Source organism: Trachypithecus francoisi, unplaced genomic scaffold (genome assembly GCF_009764315.1).
Source record: "Trachypithecus francoisi isolate TF-2019V2 unplaced genomic scaffold, Tfra_2.0 Lachesis_group1, whole genome shotgun sequence".
Lineage (NCBI taxonomy): Eukaryota > Metazoa > Chordata > Mammalia > Primates > Cercopithecidae > Trachypithecus > Trachypithecus francoisi.
Window position 1 is genome coordinate 52,072,370 of NW_022681454.1, and position 16,610 is coordinate 52,088,979.

The 16,610-nt window shown below is 36.2% G+C and overlaps 1 protein-coding gene across 1 annotated transcript in view; it reads left to right on the top strand.

The window, feature by feature from the left end:
- PRKG2 (protein kinase cGMP-dependent 2) overlaps positions 1 to 11,994 on the top strand; it is a 116,178-nt gene extending 104,184 nt beyond the window's left edge. Inside the window, exons 18-19 of the mRNA XM_033214294.1 lie at positions 7,334 to 7,400; positions 9,679 to 11,994. Coding sequence (XP_033070185.1) covers positions 7,334 to 7,400; positions 9,679 to 9,774 — 163 coding nt within the window. The 3' untranslated portion in view covers positions 9,775 to 11,994. The remainder of the gene's footprint in view (positions 1 to 7,333; positions 7,401 to 9,678) is intronic.
- The last annotated feature ends 4,616 nt before the right edge of the window (positions 11,995 to 16,610 follow it).

The window sequence follows — 16,610 nt, forward strand, 5'->3', positions numbered from 1 at the left end:
TTCTTCTTTACCTGAGGCTTATTTAAATGGAGCTGTCAAATTGTCATTAGATGCATGTGCAAATTGATGCTTAAGATTTTCTCACCTCAGCATAGTAATAAAGAATTTTGAGTTTCCTTCCCTGTAGGGATTAATTTGTCTATTCCTTCTTAATAGGCAACATTGTCTTTGCTATATGTAATATAGAGTCTGAGTGCAGAGTATAGAGGTGATTAATAAGTTATACCAAATTTACACAGTGTATTTGGTTGTGTAAATGCTCAGAAGCATTTTTCATTCTATTTTCATAGTGCTTTTTAAGCTATAAAGCTGAAGGTGGGGAACATCAGAAAACTTGATCTCTCTCTTCAAATGGGAGTGTTTAAAAACCTTCCACAAGTCTTTAAGCTGTGTAGCTTCTCTACTCGGTATATTCTTAGAATTAAAAACAAACAACAAGCAAACAGACAAAAAACATCTTGCTAAAGTTTGGCATCAGATTTTCTCAGTCTCTTCTAAAGTAAAACTTTTTTTCTTAGATAACCAGTCACTTTAATTTTGTATTTTAAAACAATATAGTTGTATGTATATGTCCATTCTATATTAAATAATATTCCCCAAAAATAGTTACGGAGCTCTACTGTCTTGTATCTAAGAGCTAATTTAAAATGAGGCACCAGTCATGTCTCCCAACACCTATCTTAAAAGAAGGCTGATATCCTTGTGGGATACAACTAAATCTTTCCGGAAAGGAAGAGGAAACATTTGTTTCAGGTACGGGCATACCTTGTTTTCTCACACTTTGCTTTACTTACTACACCTTGTAGATATTTTATTTTTTACAAATTGAAGGTTTGTGATAATCCTGCATCAAGCAAGTCTATCAGGGCCATTTTTTCCAACAGTGTTTGCTCACTTTGTGTGTCTGTGATACATTTTGGTAATTCTTACAATATTTTACACTTTTCATTATTTTTATATCTATTATAGTGATCTGTGATCAGTGTTCTTTGATGTTAGTATTGTAATTTTGAGGGCACCACAAACTGCAGGCAAACTTCATCGATAGATGTTGTGTGTTCTGATGAGTTTATCGATGGCCCATTTTCCCATCTCTCTCTCTACTCAGACCTCCCTATTTCCTGAGACACAACAGAACTGAAATCAGGCCAGTGAATAACCCTACAATGGCCTCTAAGTATTCGAGTAAAAGAAACAGTCTTATGTCTCTCACTTTAAATAAAAAGCTAGAAATTATTAAGCTTAGTGAAGAAGGCATATCAAAAGCTGAGACAGACTGAAAGCTAGGCCTCCTGTGCCAATTAGACAAGGTTTGAATCCAAAGGAAAATTTCTTGAAGGAAATTAAAGGTGTTACTCCAGTGAACACACATGTATTAGTCAGAGTTCTCTAGAGGTATAGAACTAATGGAATAGATATAAAAAGGGGAGTTTATTAAGTATTAACTCACACGATCACAAGGTCCCAAAATAGGCTGTCTGCAGGCTGAGGAGCAAGGAGAGCAGTCCGAGTTCCAAAACTGAAGAACTTAGAAGAACTGAAGAACTTGGAGTCCCATATTTGAGGGCAAGAAACATCCAGTATGGGAGAAAGATGTAGACTAGGTGGCTAGGCCAGTCTCTCTTTTCACATTTTTCTGCCTGCTTATATTCTAGCTACACTGGCAGCTAATTAGATTGTGCTCACCCAGATTAAGAGCGGGTCTGCCTTTCCCAACCCACTGAATCAAATGTTAATCTCTGTTGGCAACACCCTCACAGACACACCCAGAATCAATACTTTGTATCCTTCAATCCAATCAACTTGACACTCATTATTAACCATCACAACACACATTCTAAGAAAGCAAAACTGTCTTATTGCTGATATGGAACAAATTTTAGTAGTCTGTGTAGAGAACAAACCAGACACAACATTTCCTTAACCCAAAGTCTAATCCAGAGCAAAATTCAAACTCTTGTCAACTCTATGAAGGCTGACAGAGGTGAGGTAGCTGAAGAAGAAAAGTCAGAAACCGTCAGAAATTGGTTCATGAAGTTTAAGAAAAAAAGCCGTCTCCATAACTTTAAAAGGACAAGGTGAAGCAGCAAGTGCTGATATAGAAGCCAGAGCAAGTTATCTGGAAGATCCAGCTGAGATCATTGATGAAAGTGTCTACATAAACAACAGATTTTTAATGAAGAATAAATTGCCTTACATTGAAAGAAGATGCTGTCTAGGATTTGCCTAGCTAGAGAGGAGAAGCTAATATCTAGCTTCAAAGCTTCAAAGAACAGATTAACTCTCTTATTAGGAATGCAGCTGCTGACTTGATGTCAATGCTCATTTGCCATTCTAAAAATCCTAAGGCCCTTAAGAATGATGCTTAATCTACTCTGCCTGTACTTTATAAATTGAACAAAGCCTGTATGATACCATATCTGTTTACAGGATGGTTTACTAAATGTTTTAAGTCTCCTCTTGAGACCTACTGCTCAGAATAAATTATTTTGTTCAAATATTACTCTTCATTGACAATGCACCTAGTCACCAAAGAGCTCTGATGGAAATGTGCAAGGAGATTAATATATTTTCATGGCTGTTAACATCTATTCTGCAGCCCATGAACCAAAGAGTATTTATTTTTTAATTTTAATGTTTTGAGGGTCTCATTCTGTTATCCAGGCTGGAACGCAGTGGCACAATCATGGCTCACTGCAACCTAAACCTCAAGGAATAATTTTGACGAATTTAAAGTCTTGTTTTTAAGAAATACATTTTGTAAGGCTATAGCTTCCATAGCGATTCCTTTGATGGCTCTGGGCAAAGTGAATTAAAAACCTTCTGGAAAGGATTCACCGTTCTAAATGCCATTAAAAGCATTTGTGATTTCTCAGAGGAGACTAAAATAGCAACATCAATAGGAGTCTGGAAAAAGTTGATCCTAACCCTCATAAATGGCTTTGAGAAGCTGAAGACTTAATTGGAGAAAGCAAATGCAGATATTCTAGGAATAGCAATAAAACTAGAATTTGAAGTGAAGCCTGAACATACGACTGAATGTTGCAATGTAATGATGAAACTTGGACAGATGAGGAGTTGCTTATTGATGAGCAAAGAAAGTGGTTTCTTGAAATACAATCTACTTCTTACAAAAATGCTGTGAACATGTTGAAATGACAACAAAGGATTTAAATATTACATAAACTTACTTAGTTGATAATGTAGTAGCAGAGTTTGAAAGAATTGACCTCAATTTATTTATTTGTTTATTTATTTATTTTAGACAGAGTCTCCCTGTCACCCAGGCTGGAGTGCAGTGGTGTGATCAGGGCTTACTGCAGCCTTGAATTCCTGGGCTCGAGTGATCTTCCTGCCTTAGCCTCCTGAGTAGCTGGTACTATGGGTGATGCCACCATGACTGGATAATTTTTTACAGTTTTTTTGTAGAGATGAGTGTCTTGCCATGTTACCCAAACTCCTGACCTCAAGAGATCCTCCCACATTAGCCTCCCAAAGTGCTAAGATTATAGGCATGAGCCACTATGCCTAGCCTGACCTCAGTTTTAAAAGAAGTTCTACTCTGCATAAAATGCTGTCAAACAGTATCACATGCTGTGGAGAACTTTTATGAAATGAAAAGTTAATCAATGCAGCAAACTTTATCATTGTCTTAAGAAAATACCATAGCCCCTCCAACCTTCACCAACCCCTACCCTTGTCAGTCAGCAGCCATCAACACCAAGGCATGACCTTCCACCAGCAAAAAAGATTATGATTCACTGAAGGTTCAGATGATTGTTAGCATTTTTAGCAATAAAGTATTTTTAAATTATGTACATTTTTAGACATAATGCTGTTGTACACTTAATATGTTGCAGTTTAGTTTAAACATAACTTTTATATGCACTGGGAACTCCAAAACTTGTGTAACTTGCCTTATTACAGTGGTTTGGATCTGAGCCTTCAATGTCTGCAAGGTATGCCTGTATTTTAACATTGTTTTGGATATTTCTAGTCTTTGAAATTACTTTCAAGAATAGGCTCTGTGAGTCTTCTGAAATGAAGAAGGAGTTTATGTGCTGTTGCTGCTAATATTTCTCTGGTGAATATTTTTTACACACCAGTGCATGCTAGCGCTTGCATTACTTAAAATGTAGTTAGTGTCAAAAGGCCGTGTGTTAAGTGAATAGCCACGCATGTTAAGTAAATATTGTGATAAGTCAGATTGTAACAAGTACTCTGTAAGCAACACATGGGTTGTTTGATTCAGTAAATTGATGGTAATGATTTTTATTAATATTTGTGAAGCACCTCTGAGTAGAGCATTGTAAAATATGTTAAAAGAAATTGTTACCATATTTGGTGACGAAAGAAAAGAATCCGTAGAACTGTGTACCTAGAAATCCGTAAAAGTGGAGTCTCAGTCTATGCAAAAAAGCAATGGGTAGAACAAAGAGAGGACTTTTGTGGTTTTACAGTAAGGGCAGAGGAGGGATACAAAACAGCTGGGTTGCTGTCTCTCACTCTTTGACTTGAGTTTCAGCAGCTTATGGCAAAATGATATTTTGGTTTAGAATAGCATCTGAAATGGAATGCACTAGAGTCTGCTCTCTCTGTTTTTTGTTCCTTTTATATTGCTAAGCTTAGACTTGTAATGGGAAATCCAGTCAAGCACTGAACCAAACCCAAGTCTGGGGATGAGAAGAGATTGAGAAAGGTGGGAGAGCCTAACTTCTGGTATGGCCAACAGAGTAATGTGATAGCCTCCTGAAAGTTTCCCTGCCTTTAATCACAGAGACACATCACTATCCCATTCTGGCCCCTGTGGTCATTATTTCTAAAACAGCCAGAAGTAGCTTTTGAAAACTAGCTTGTGTCATTTACTTAGAGCTTTCTGATTCTTTCACTACATGTAGAAGTCTTGATTCCTTACTGTGCCTGCAAATCTCTATGTGATCTAGCCTCTGGGTCTTTCTCAGACTCATTTTTTTTTCTAGTTTCCTCTGCATTCACTACACTTCAGCTCATTCCTTCCATCTGGAAGGGCTTTGCCACAGATCTTCCCATGGTTCCCCCTTCTCTTTATTCAGGCTCTTTCAAATATCACTCTTTCAAATACCACCCTAGCTATTAGCAGCCCCTCCCAACCTGTTTTATTCCCGACATCATCTACCACTTTATTCTCTTTTATCTTCCTTGTACTTACTACTATCTGAAATTAATTTAATAATTTATATTGTTTACTTGACTTTTTTCATCACCTCCCAGCAAAACAAAAACATCTTAAAACCGTCCACAACTCTTTAAGCTGTGTAGCTTCTCTACTCAGTATATTCTTAGAATTAAAAAACAAACAAACAAAAAAATTTCTTTCTAAAGTTAGGTGTCAGATTTTCTCAGTCTCTTCTAAAGTAAAACTTTTTTTCTTTGAGAACCAGTCACTTTAATTTTGTATTTTAAAGCAGTATAGTTGTATGTATCTGTCCATTCTATATTAAATAATCTTCCCCAAAAGTAGTTACAGAGCTCTACTGTCTTATATCTAAGAGCTAATTTAAAACTAGGCACCAGTCATGTCTCCCAACACCTATCTTAAAAGGAGGCTGATATACTTGTAGGGTGCAACTAAATCTTTCCTGAAAGGAAGAGGAAACATTTGTTTCGGGTATAAGCATACCTTGTTTTATTGCACTTTGCTTTACCTACTGCACCTTGCAGATATTTTATTTTTTACAAATTGAAAGTTTGTGATAAACCTGCATCAAGCAAGTCTATCAGGGCCATTTTTTGATGTCTGAGACCAAGTTGACTTTCCATAAATATTGGTTGGCTGGCTGAGCTGACCTCAATGTGCCAGTAAAAAAGATCAGTGGCTATAGAACAGCATGATTTCATGTTCTTGATATAAGATCCTGAGAGACAGAGTAGATTGTTTCTATTTAAGAGAAATGAGGCCTCCTGACTCCTGGTGTTAGATATTTCTAGACCATCAAGCTGGAAATATATGCTTGAAGTACATGAAGATCAGATCAGCCCTTTTAGATTAATGATGCGTAAGCAATGATGAAAGAACTTCCGCTTAATCCCATATTTTCACAGATTACTGTAAAATACTTTTTCTGTGTAAGTGTGTTCCTTTGCAGAGTCATTCAGTCACTCAACAACAATTTATTGAGCCCCTGTCCCATATCAAGCACTACTCCAAGTGTTGGGGCACAGAGAAAAGGAACTAGATAAAAATCCCTGCCCTTATGGAGCTTGCTTTCTATTGGGGAGATAGAAAGTAAACACGATAACTAAGCCAAGTAGTGTATTAGATAGCTATAGATGCTAAGGGGGTAAAATAAAGTAGGGAAGGAGGATGTGTGTGTGTGTGTGTGTGGTGTGTGTATGTGTATTTGTGGGGGAGAGTTGCAATTTTAGATTGCATGACCAAAGAAGATCTTGCTGAGAAGATGACCTTTGAGAAAAGATATGAAGTTGGTGAGAGAGTAAGACATGGAAATCTAGAGAAAGAACAATCCAGCCTTGAGTACAAAGGCCTTAAAGTGGGAACATCCTTAGCTGGTTACGAGAATAGTGAGAAGACAAATGAGTTAAGAGAGAAAGAAAGAGAAAAGTAAAACAGTGGTAAGGTAATGGAAGGATGATGGTAGAAACAATGATTTTATAAAGCCTTGTAGGTTACAGCAAAGACATGGAATAGACTTTGCCTTTTACACTGAGTAAGATGGAAAAGGGGAGGGAATATTGAACCAAAGCATGCTGTGACCTGACTTTGCTATAAATGATCAATCTTGCTGCTGAGTTATCTGCAGCACAAAAGTAGGGCTGGTTCCTTGCTTGTAGAGTAAAAGTGTTGAAGACTGGCCAGATACTGAATATAGATAGAATTTGAAGCTAGCACTGACAAGATTTGCTCATAGACTCAGGTAGAATATAAGACAAAGAACAACTACAAGAGTTTTGGTTTGAGCAACTGGAAGAATTAAGATAAGGTTGGTGGAGAAAATTTTAAGCTTCTCTTCGGACCTGATACATGCCAGATGCCTTTTAGACATCTAGTTGTGAGAAGATGAATAACAATTGTAGACCTTAGCCTGTAAGCTGATGGAGGGGTCTTGGTTGGAAATAGAAATCTGGGAATAATTAGTATGTAAGTGCTATTTAAAGCTGTAGCAGATAACTTGACATGCGAATACTTTATCATCCAAGTAATATTACTTTTTGTCCTCTCTTTCTCTCTTTCTTTCTCTCCTTCCTTGTTTCTTCCTTCCTTTCTTCCTTCCCTCCCTCCTTCCTTCCTTCCCTCCCTCCTTCCTTCTTTCTGTCTTTCTTTCTCATTTTTCAGGTGGTTAAATGGTTTTAATTGGGAGGGACTGAAAGCACGGAGCCTTCCATCGCCTTTACAAAGAGAGGTAGTGTATTTATTATATTACTTTTTAATTTTTTTCCCAGGGACTTGTTTTTGTACACAGATTTTAGATGTATGTGAATGTATATGCCCATAACAGATTTTAGGTGGTTTTTCTTGAAAAACAGGTGTTTCTTTTTAATTAAGTAAATTTATCTTAGTAATTGTGATTATAGGGACTAAATAGTACTGCCTAGTTGATGGACATTAACTTACCTATCAGGAACCTAATACATGTCAGTGCCACTTAAGTCCCAAAGTAGTCAGTGTTGTTCAGGCTGACAAATGACTGTAGAAATTTGATGTGAACAGTGTATGTAACTTAAAATTTTCTAACAGCCATGTTAAAAAGGTGAAAAAAAAAACAGGTGAAAATAATTTTAATTATTTATCATAATACCTCCAAAATATTATTTCAATACGTAATCAATACAAAATAATAGTAAGGTAGGTTATGTTTATTTTTCACACTGAATTTTCTAAATCCCAAGTGAATTTTACTGTTACAGCACATCTCAGTTCAGATGAGGGACATTTCAAGTGCTCAGTCACTTCGTGTTGCTGATGGTTATATTATTGGATAGTGCAGCTCTAGAGGAAGCAGAACTTCGGCTAACATGGGAGTAAGAATGACTTAGGAATGATCTAGGTCAACATACTAATAAGTTTATGTTAGTGTTTTTTCCAAAAGAATGCAAAGATCTGTGTTTCCTGTTATACATTTGTAGATTGATATCTGAATTTTTTTCCTCAAAGTGTAGTTGTGGAGAGTATGATTTCTAGTATGTTGTAAATATTGACATTTTAAAATAAAACACTACTGTTACTTCATTCCTTTAAATGTGTCTACTATAATTTAATACCATTGAGATTTAATACATATCAGCCACTTATAAAGTATGGGCAGAAATATTGTATCACTCCTTTTCATCATATCATCATATTTTCATTCTATGTTCCCTATAAGATTTCATCCTAATGTAAAATGTTTCTATGCTTGACAGTCTTTCTTGATCATTCTTTAAATGCCTTTAAATTTTAGATTTAAAATTTGTAATAACATCAATATTTCTTCTCAATTCCGTTATAATTACATTTTTATGGCATGCAGTATCAAATGGCATAAATATATTGTGAATTTCTAAAGGTCATTATTAAATAAACATTTTTTGAGAATAAATTATTTCATGGTACCTATGGATAAATGTTGTTTATTAGAAGAATGGGATCAGATTCAGCATCAATTCTATTCCTTTTTAAAATTATTGTTATATAGATACAAGTTCTAAGAGTTGTGTTCTCACATATATAAGTGGGAATGGAGGGTTCTATTACAGCGATGTCACTTTGAGCTCCTGAATAATCTCTAGTTCTCTTCCTCCACCACATTATCATCTATCATAAATAATATTTTTAATTATTTTTCAGCTGATTATTCAATTAGACACTACTTACATTTGTTTGAAAGCAGAGTTAGAAATCATTTTATTTGTGAAATAATTTAATACCAGCATAATTTTAGTCTTTCAACAGGGTCACTAGTATTTTGAATTGTTCCTTTTTTGGCATTCTGAATACTTTATATGGATCAATTAATCGTAAAAAAAATCAGGATTGGTGAGAAACTTATACAATGGAAGAAGAATGCTGGCAGATTTTGATTTTAAAAGAGTTTTCAATTAAAAAAATAAATAGACATAATTTCTGTCACTTTTTTTTTTTTTTTTTTGAGACGAAGTCTTACTCTATTACCCAGGTTGGAGTGCAGTGGTGTGATCTCAGCTCACTGCAGCCTTCACCTCTCAGGTTCAAGTGATTCTCCTGCCTCAGCCTCCAAAGTAGCTGGGATCACAGGTGTGTACCACCATGCCCAACTAATTTTTATATTTTTAGTAGAGACGGGGTTTCACCACATTGGCCAGGTTGGTCTCGAACTCCTGACTTCAGGTGATCCACCTGTCTCGGTCTCCCAAAGTGCTGGGATTACAGGCATGAGCCACAGCCCCTGGCCTATTTCTGAAAGTTTTCTTTAGGAAAACTCCTTATGCCATGTAGTTACTATTGAACGTTATCTGGTGACCAAATATATTTGGTTGTAAAGAGAAGATCTCATGAGGCTGAGACTAGGACTCAAGAATGATAATTGGTCATTTTTTCTAGTATGTAACTTCCAAGTTGTTGCAGTATGAAATCAGTGTTCTGATATAACAAGCATTACCCATATGTGATGGCATGCTTGGTCAACATTATTCTTCCTTTTGTTTTAATTATCTCTATATTAGCTCAATGGACCCATAGATCACAGCTACTTTGACAAATATCCTCCTGAAAAGGGAATGCCTCCAGATGAGCTATCAGGCTGGGATAAAGACTTCTGACAGAAGAAAAGTTGATTACTGCCTGTACATTACAGAAGAGGACCTCAACGATCAATAATCCAACACATTATTTTCTTTTCAGAGTATTATAATATCTTTGGAAGACCATTAGGGAAAAGAAATCCCTGCACAAGGGGAAGAGGAGAATGGTATGGATGTGATTCTGAGTTATAATGTCTCATTTAGATGCTGTGAATTGTTGATGTATTACATTCTTTGCTTTTCTCAACTGCTAGAGGCTGCCCCATTTTCCTTTCCACAATCAGAGCCATTTTTGTTAAAGTGGCAGTTTTTTCTGTGATCTATTGTTCCACTCTAATCATATCCTTCTAGTTTGAGTACTACTAACGTTTAAAAAGGGTCTTGTCCTTGAATAACTAAGTCATACAAATAGAAGGAAATACAATGGTGAATTTTGGAGAGCTCCCCAGCTCTCAGAACTTCATATAAGCATGATGGCATCTTAAAATGGTGGTCTGCAGAAAGCATGGTAGCCAACAGAACCTCCTGACTTTCACCTGCTTGTAACCTGAAAGTATATTAATATGCCTCTGACATGAGTCCAGGGAGAGGGAAGATTGAGCAATAGTCAGTGGTACCTTTTCCCAAAGTAATTGAATCAATCAATCCAGTCAGATAATTATTTTCTATTGGGCAATAGAAAAAAAAGTAAAGCAAGAACTATTTTCTTTCCTTTACGATCAGCTGTGATACCTTAGAGACTTTTCAAAAGCCTTTGTTCAAGATAGTTACAAATGTGTGGTTAAATGATGCTAAAATATTTTCATAACCAAAGTAGAAAATATGCTGGAACAAAATTGTGAAGGCTTTTGCCTTCCAGTAAATAGAAAGGAGAATATATTCTAATAGGTAAGACTGCTAACTCTGAAAATCTGAGGTATTTTGAAAAATTCTGTGATTGTTATTAATAAACCAAAATTGTATAGAATCATCGTTAATTTTTAATCTAAATCCCATTGACAAATGTTGATGCACTGTAATCACTGCTGAGTTAATAGTTCTTTTTAAAGACATCTGAGTCATGGATGGGTTTATAAATTTAGATTGTTAAGACAGGCAAGCCACTGGAAAAGTGATAGGATTTCAGAAGTAAAAGGGACAACAGCATTCCTCCTATCCCTTCCTTGCAATCATCCAAATAATAAATAGGATAGTTTCAACAGCATGGGATCCTAGTACCTAAGAACTTCACTGGTGAATGGTTGTATGTATTGACCATGATCATTCCCTTACCCTCCTTCCAAAATGAATGAGAAGCAGAGACTTTTCTGTATTTTTTAAATCTAGCAGAGTAAAAATGCTGTATAAGTTCCGGGATTATTCGAGCTTCTGGTTATATTTTCATATGATAATGTTCTATGTCAAAAGCAACCTCTACTCAGTCCCCACTCATAATTTCATCATTCAGAAAAAAGCCAGCTACATGCTTCCTTAACAAGTTAAGCTAGATAAGTGAAGCCCAATCCAGAGAGGTGCATCCTTAACAAATTAGATTTCCACATTTATAATCCTTTTGCTGAACCAAAGAGTTTTTGTTCCTGGAGCTGTATTTTTAAAGATTATGTATTGTACATAGAATAATCATTTTTAAGAGGATTGACATAACCTGCTTAAAGAATTTCTAAGAGTTTTTAAAGATTTTTATTTGAATTTGCTTTATTTGTACTGTACGTTTTTCCATGTATATATTTTTAAATTACCAACATATAAAGATAGAAAATTTACATATTGGGTGGATATTAGGACTGTACAGTTATAATAGGAATGATATTCTCAAAGCAGATCAATAGTTGTAATTTTTAAAACCCTACATATATAGAAATAAAAACCAAGTTAGAGTACTACAGGTTTATTTTTCCTGTGATTGACCATGCCAATGTGTTATCTTCCCATGTGATTTTTATTGTTTCCTTAGAGTACTTAAAAGATGAAGAAATAAGAGATTGAACCATTAAATAATCCCAACTCTGCTATTTACTAACTGAGTGACTTTGGGAAAGTGATTTAGCTTTTTGAGTACTAGCTTTCTCATTCATAGAAAAAGGCAGAGTAAAGTAATATTTACTTTAGAGGTTTGTTTCAGGGATTAATTAAGTTATGTAGAGAGTCTTTTGCCCGGTATCTGTGAAATAACCATTGCTGCATAGACGGGAGCTACTGTTACTGTCTCTATTAAAATTAAAGGGGCCTTAATAACCATTTAGTCCTGAATCTTATGTATCATTGGTATCTGTATGCAGAATTGTACTGATCAAATCCAGTATCTGTCTTTTTTTTTTCTTTTAAATCATGAAGTAAAAATGATTGATGAAAAACTTTGGTGTATGAGATGAAGGGTTAACCCTCACTAAAATGAAGTGCTTCGTTAAGTTAACCTAAATTTTATTTTTTGTGAGTTAAAGATACACACATATAAGGAAATACAGAAAATTATCCTCATATATGCAAACCCATCATTTTCATAATCATTAAATCATTCCCAATCTCTCTTGTTAGGATATAAACTTAATTTTTCATCCGTGAGCTTCTTCCAAGTGGGACCAACTTTTCATAATTATAGGTTCTTAATGTTTTCTTAAAATATAAACACATCTGAAGAAAAGAGAGTATAGTAGTGAAAAGTAAGAGATTTAGAGAAGAAAAAAAAGACTTGGGCTTGAATTCCAGCTCTGCCCAGATTTATGTAACCTTGAACATTAAACCACAGCTTTATTCTTCTGGAACTTGGAGATATACATTTAAAGCTTTGAAACCTTGCGCCAGAATATTATTACTAGTAGTTCATTCATAACAAACATTTGAAAATAAATATATATGTATTTTTTTGGGGCACAATAACAAATCCTTGTTCTTTATTGCTAGGCATTGTACTAGGAGAATTTATATCTTAATAGATATAAATAATCGTTCACATAAGATTCTAAAATAATTATAAATATACAGATAGTTGACTTTATTCAAAATTTTTTATTTATTGGCCTTAAACATGCATTTTTTTTTTAAAAAAAAGATGCTCATTTTATTTTTTGTTTAAATTACCTGAGGGCTCCAGTATGATGATGATGATTATTATTATTTATATCTTTCTCTCATTTAAAAAATTCTACATTCAGGGTGCACATGCATGTTTGTTACTTGGGTATATTGCATAATGGTGGTGATTTGGTTTTCAATGTACCCATCACCCAAATTTAAATATACATTTTATTCACGATTTAGCTCTGATGGTTTTGCATGGCTTAATCCCAGTTGTTATAACTGTGTAACAAATTACCCCAAAACTTAGTTGCTTAGAACAACCATTTTGTTACTTTCCTAGATTTCATGGGCCAGGAATTCAGACAACACATGACAAGGATGGCTTGTCTTTGCACCACAGTATCTGGGGAACCAGGTGGAAAGACTCAAAGACTAAAGGTGACTCAGTGGCTAGGAGCTAGAATTACCTGAAGCCTTGTTCACTCACATATCTGCTACCTGGCTGGGACTTTTTAAAGACAGGACTTAGGACCAGGTTGCCTACACTTACCTTTTCCACAGCTTGGATTCCTCATATAATGGCATCCTTAAACTAGTCAGATTTCTTCTGTGGCAGCACAGGGCTCCTAGAGTGAGTATTCTAGCTAACAAAGCAGAAGCTATACTACCTTTTATGAATTAGCTTTGGAAGTCAAATGACATCACTTCTCCCACACTCTGCTGGTAGAAACAAAAACCCACCCAGATTTGAGGGGAGAGAACATAGACTTAAGTTCCTAATGAAGAGAATTTTAAATAATTTGTGAACAAGTTTTAAAACTGCCACAGTTCACTTCCTGGCCACACATTACTTATATTACTCCCATATGAAAAACAAATTTATTCCCTCCCAAGAGCCTCTCTAAAAATGTCATCAGCCTCTGTGTCATGGCCCTGGGTCATGTCATCTAAATCCAATTCAAGTGGAGATGACACTCTTCAGGTGTAATTCCTTCCATACATTATTTTAGGTCTAAAATCCTGTGAAATAAGTAAATAAGTAATCTGCCTGGACACTCACACAACTAGCGGTAAAAAGCAAAGGATGACAACACCAGATACTTGGATTAGGAGGAGAGAACGGAAGGCCCAAAGCAATAACTAGCCTATGGTAATCCTGAAATTTGGCCAGACACATGTGAGCTTTTCTCGGCTAAGGACTCACTCCCACGCCCTGTGAGTCATTGTTTATAGCTCATGGTGCCACCATTTAGAATCTTGGTTCTGCCTTCTGAGCCATCCTTCCTCTTCCATAAAATATAGCTGATTTTTCAACTGAGGAGACAGCCACTTTGATGCATGTGAAAATTTGATGGTAGAAATGCCTCTTTTCAGCTTGTTTCTTCCTCTTTATTTCAACTGATACCTTTCTTTTAAAAACTTCATGACTTTTTGATATGCAAATTCATAATCCAGTCCACTAGACAATAGCCAGTCACAAATCTTTTCTCTAAAGATGCTCTGATAAAATGCACTTAAGATTCTTAGAAGTTTTACTTTTTATGAGAGAAGTTCTGTACAGCACATGCAAGATGCCTCAAAAGATTGGTTGACGGGGTGGGGTGGGCACCTTCAAAGATGGCTTCCAGCAATCCCTGCTTATGGTAGTCACGGCCTTTTATAATCCCCTCCTCTCGAGTATTGGCTGAACCTAGTGACTTCCTTCTAGCAAACAGAATATAAACAAAGTGAAGGGATGTCACTTCTGAGATTGGATTACAAGGTGACTCCCCGTATATTCTCCTGAGCCTCTCTCCCTCGCATTTGCTTGCTCCCAATGGAAGCCAGCTGCTGCAATTTGAGTAAAAGTGGCAAATAACTGAGGGAGCCTCTGGCTAACAGCCAGAAAATGAGGCCCTCAGTCAAGCAACCTGTGATGAGCCAACACCTGTCAACAATCACGTGCCTGAATTTAGAGCAGATCCTCCACTGAGTTGAGCCTTTAGATGCAACTGCTGCCCCAGCCAATACTTCGATTGCAGCCTAGTGAGAGCCCATGTACCAGAGGACTCAGACAAATGATTCTGGAGTTCCTGGTCCACAGAATATGTGAAATAATAATTGTTCATTGTTTTAAACTACTAATTTGGGAAGGGAAGATTGACATAAAATGGAGGAAGAAGGATAAAATGGACAAAAGAGAAAAAAGTTGAATCCTTGAGGGAAAAACAGATTTGTAGTGACAAACTGGAACACATGAGGACAAAACTGAACCTGCATCTGTTTTTCCTAGTTGCCAGCCTTGGTCATATAGGTGACCTACAGGATAAGCTGGCACCTGTAAAATATTCCTGCTTTAGGATTTGAAGATGCTGAAGGAACAATCTAGCTGGAGCTGGCAGTGCTCTATATCAACAAGGTGAGTCAACAGATGAGACAATGTGTATGAGCTGCAGCAGTACTTGGTCTTATATTGTCCTCTGGAGTGCAAATATAGCTGCTTCTCATGCCTGCCTTTCAGATCTTATGTAAATTTCTCTTGTGAAAAGACCTAACTCAGAATCATACTGAGAAGGGAATTCTGGGAAATATATTTCTGGCTTAGCTAAATTGACATAGTACAAAGTCACTCAGTTTTAAAACTAGTAAAACATATTATATATTATTATTATTATGTAATTTATTCAGTTTGATTTGGTAATGAGATTTGCTTTCCCTCTTTCTACCCAATAATCTTTGAAATATATTTAGGGCATGGGACACATGACTCAATCAAAATCAGTGATAACAATTTGTCTCAAGTGATTTACAAGCAAGCTATAAACTGAATTAGAGCTGGAGCATTTTCAATTCTGAAAGATATAAAACCAAGATATTTTTGTTTATTTAATTGTTGGTTGCTAAATTAAAAGTGGTACAATGAAAAGTAACATGGAATTTGTTTTGATAAGTATAAACTTCCTCAGTAAGGGAAACACAAATAGACATGCATTTTGGGGGAAGAAGCAGAAGATGATGTGATAATAGAACAAACGGGACTTACTCTTCAGGCAGATGAAAGCAAGCTAGGAGTCACACTGGAACACAAGCTGATATGAGCCAACCACCCAATTCTGCTGCTTAAAATTCAGAAGGATCCTCAGATTGCTAAGTGGATCATAACATGCAAAAGCTCTAACATTGCGCTCTTCTGAATTCTGCCTGTTCAGCCTCTTTTCCTTTGATACAGGGCCTTGCTCTGTGTTCCAGCCTGGGGTGCAGTGGCACAATCACAGCTCACTGCAGCCTTGACCTCCCTGGCTCCAGCAATCCTCCCACCTCAGTCTCCCTACTTCCAGCTACCCCCCCCAAAAAAAACCAAAACAACAACAACAAAACAAAACCCCCAAAACACAACTTTATTTTGTACTTTTTGTAGAGACTGAGTTTCACGACGTTGTTCAGGCTGGTCTTGAAATCCTAGGCTCAAGCAGTGCACCCACCTCAGCCTCCCAAAGGGACTACAGGCATGAGCCACTGTACCTGGCCTTAGCCTCTCTGAAGATCTTGTGCTCAGTTTTGCTTTTGGGAAAGATAGTCAAAATATTAAAGTGTGCCTTTTCTCTTTGAGGGCTCATAAGGATTGAGAGTAAGGGAGACCTCTTATTCAAATGGGTGCTGAATGCAAAGAAAATTATTATGTACATGTCTTAACTGATTCACTCAACAATTATGAATTTGAGCATTTATGTTCCAGGCATTGTTCTAGGTATTGAGAACACAGCAGGATAAAACTGTAGTTCTAGTAAATGCTTATATTTATTATATAACTATGTTAACAGTAATGATCTCCAGGTGGTATAATCATGCATACTTTT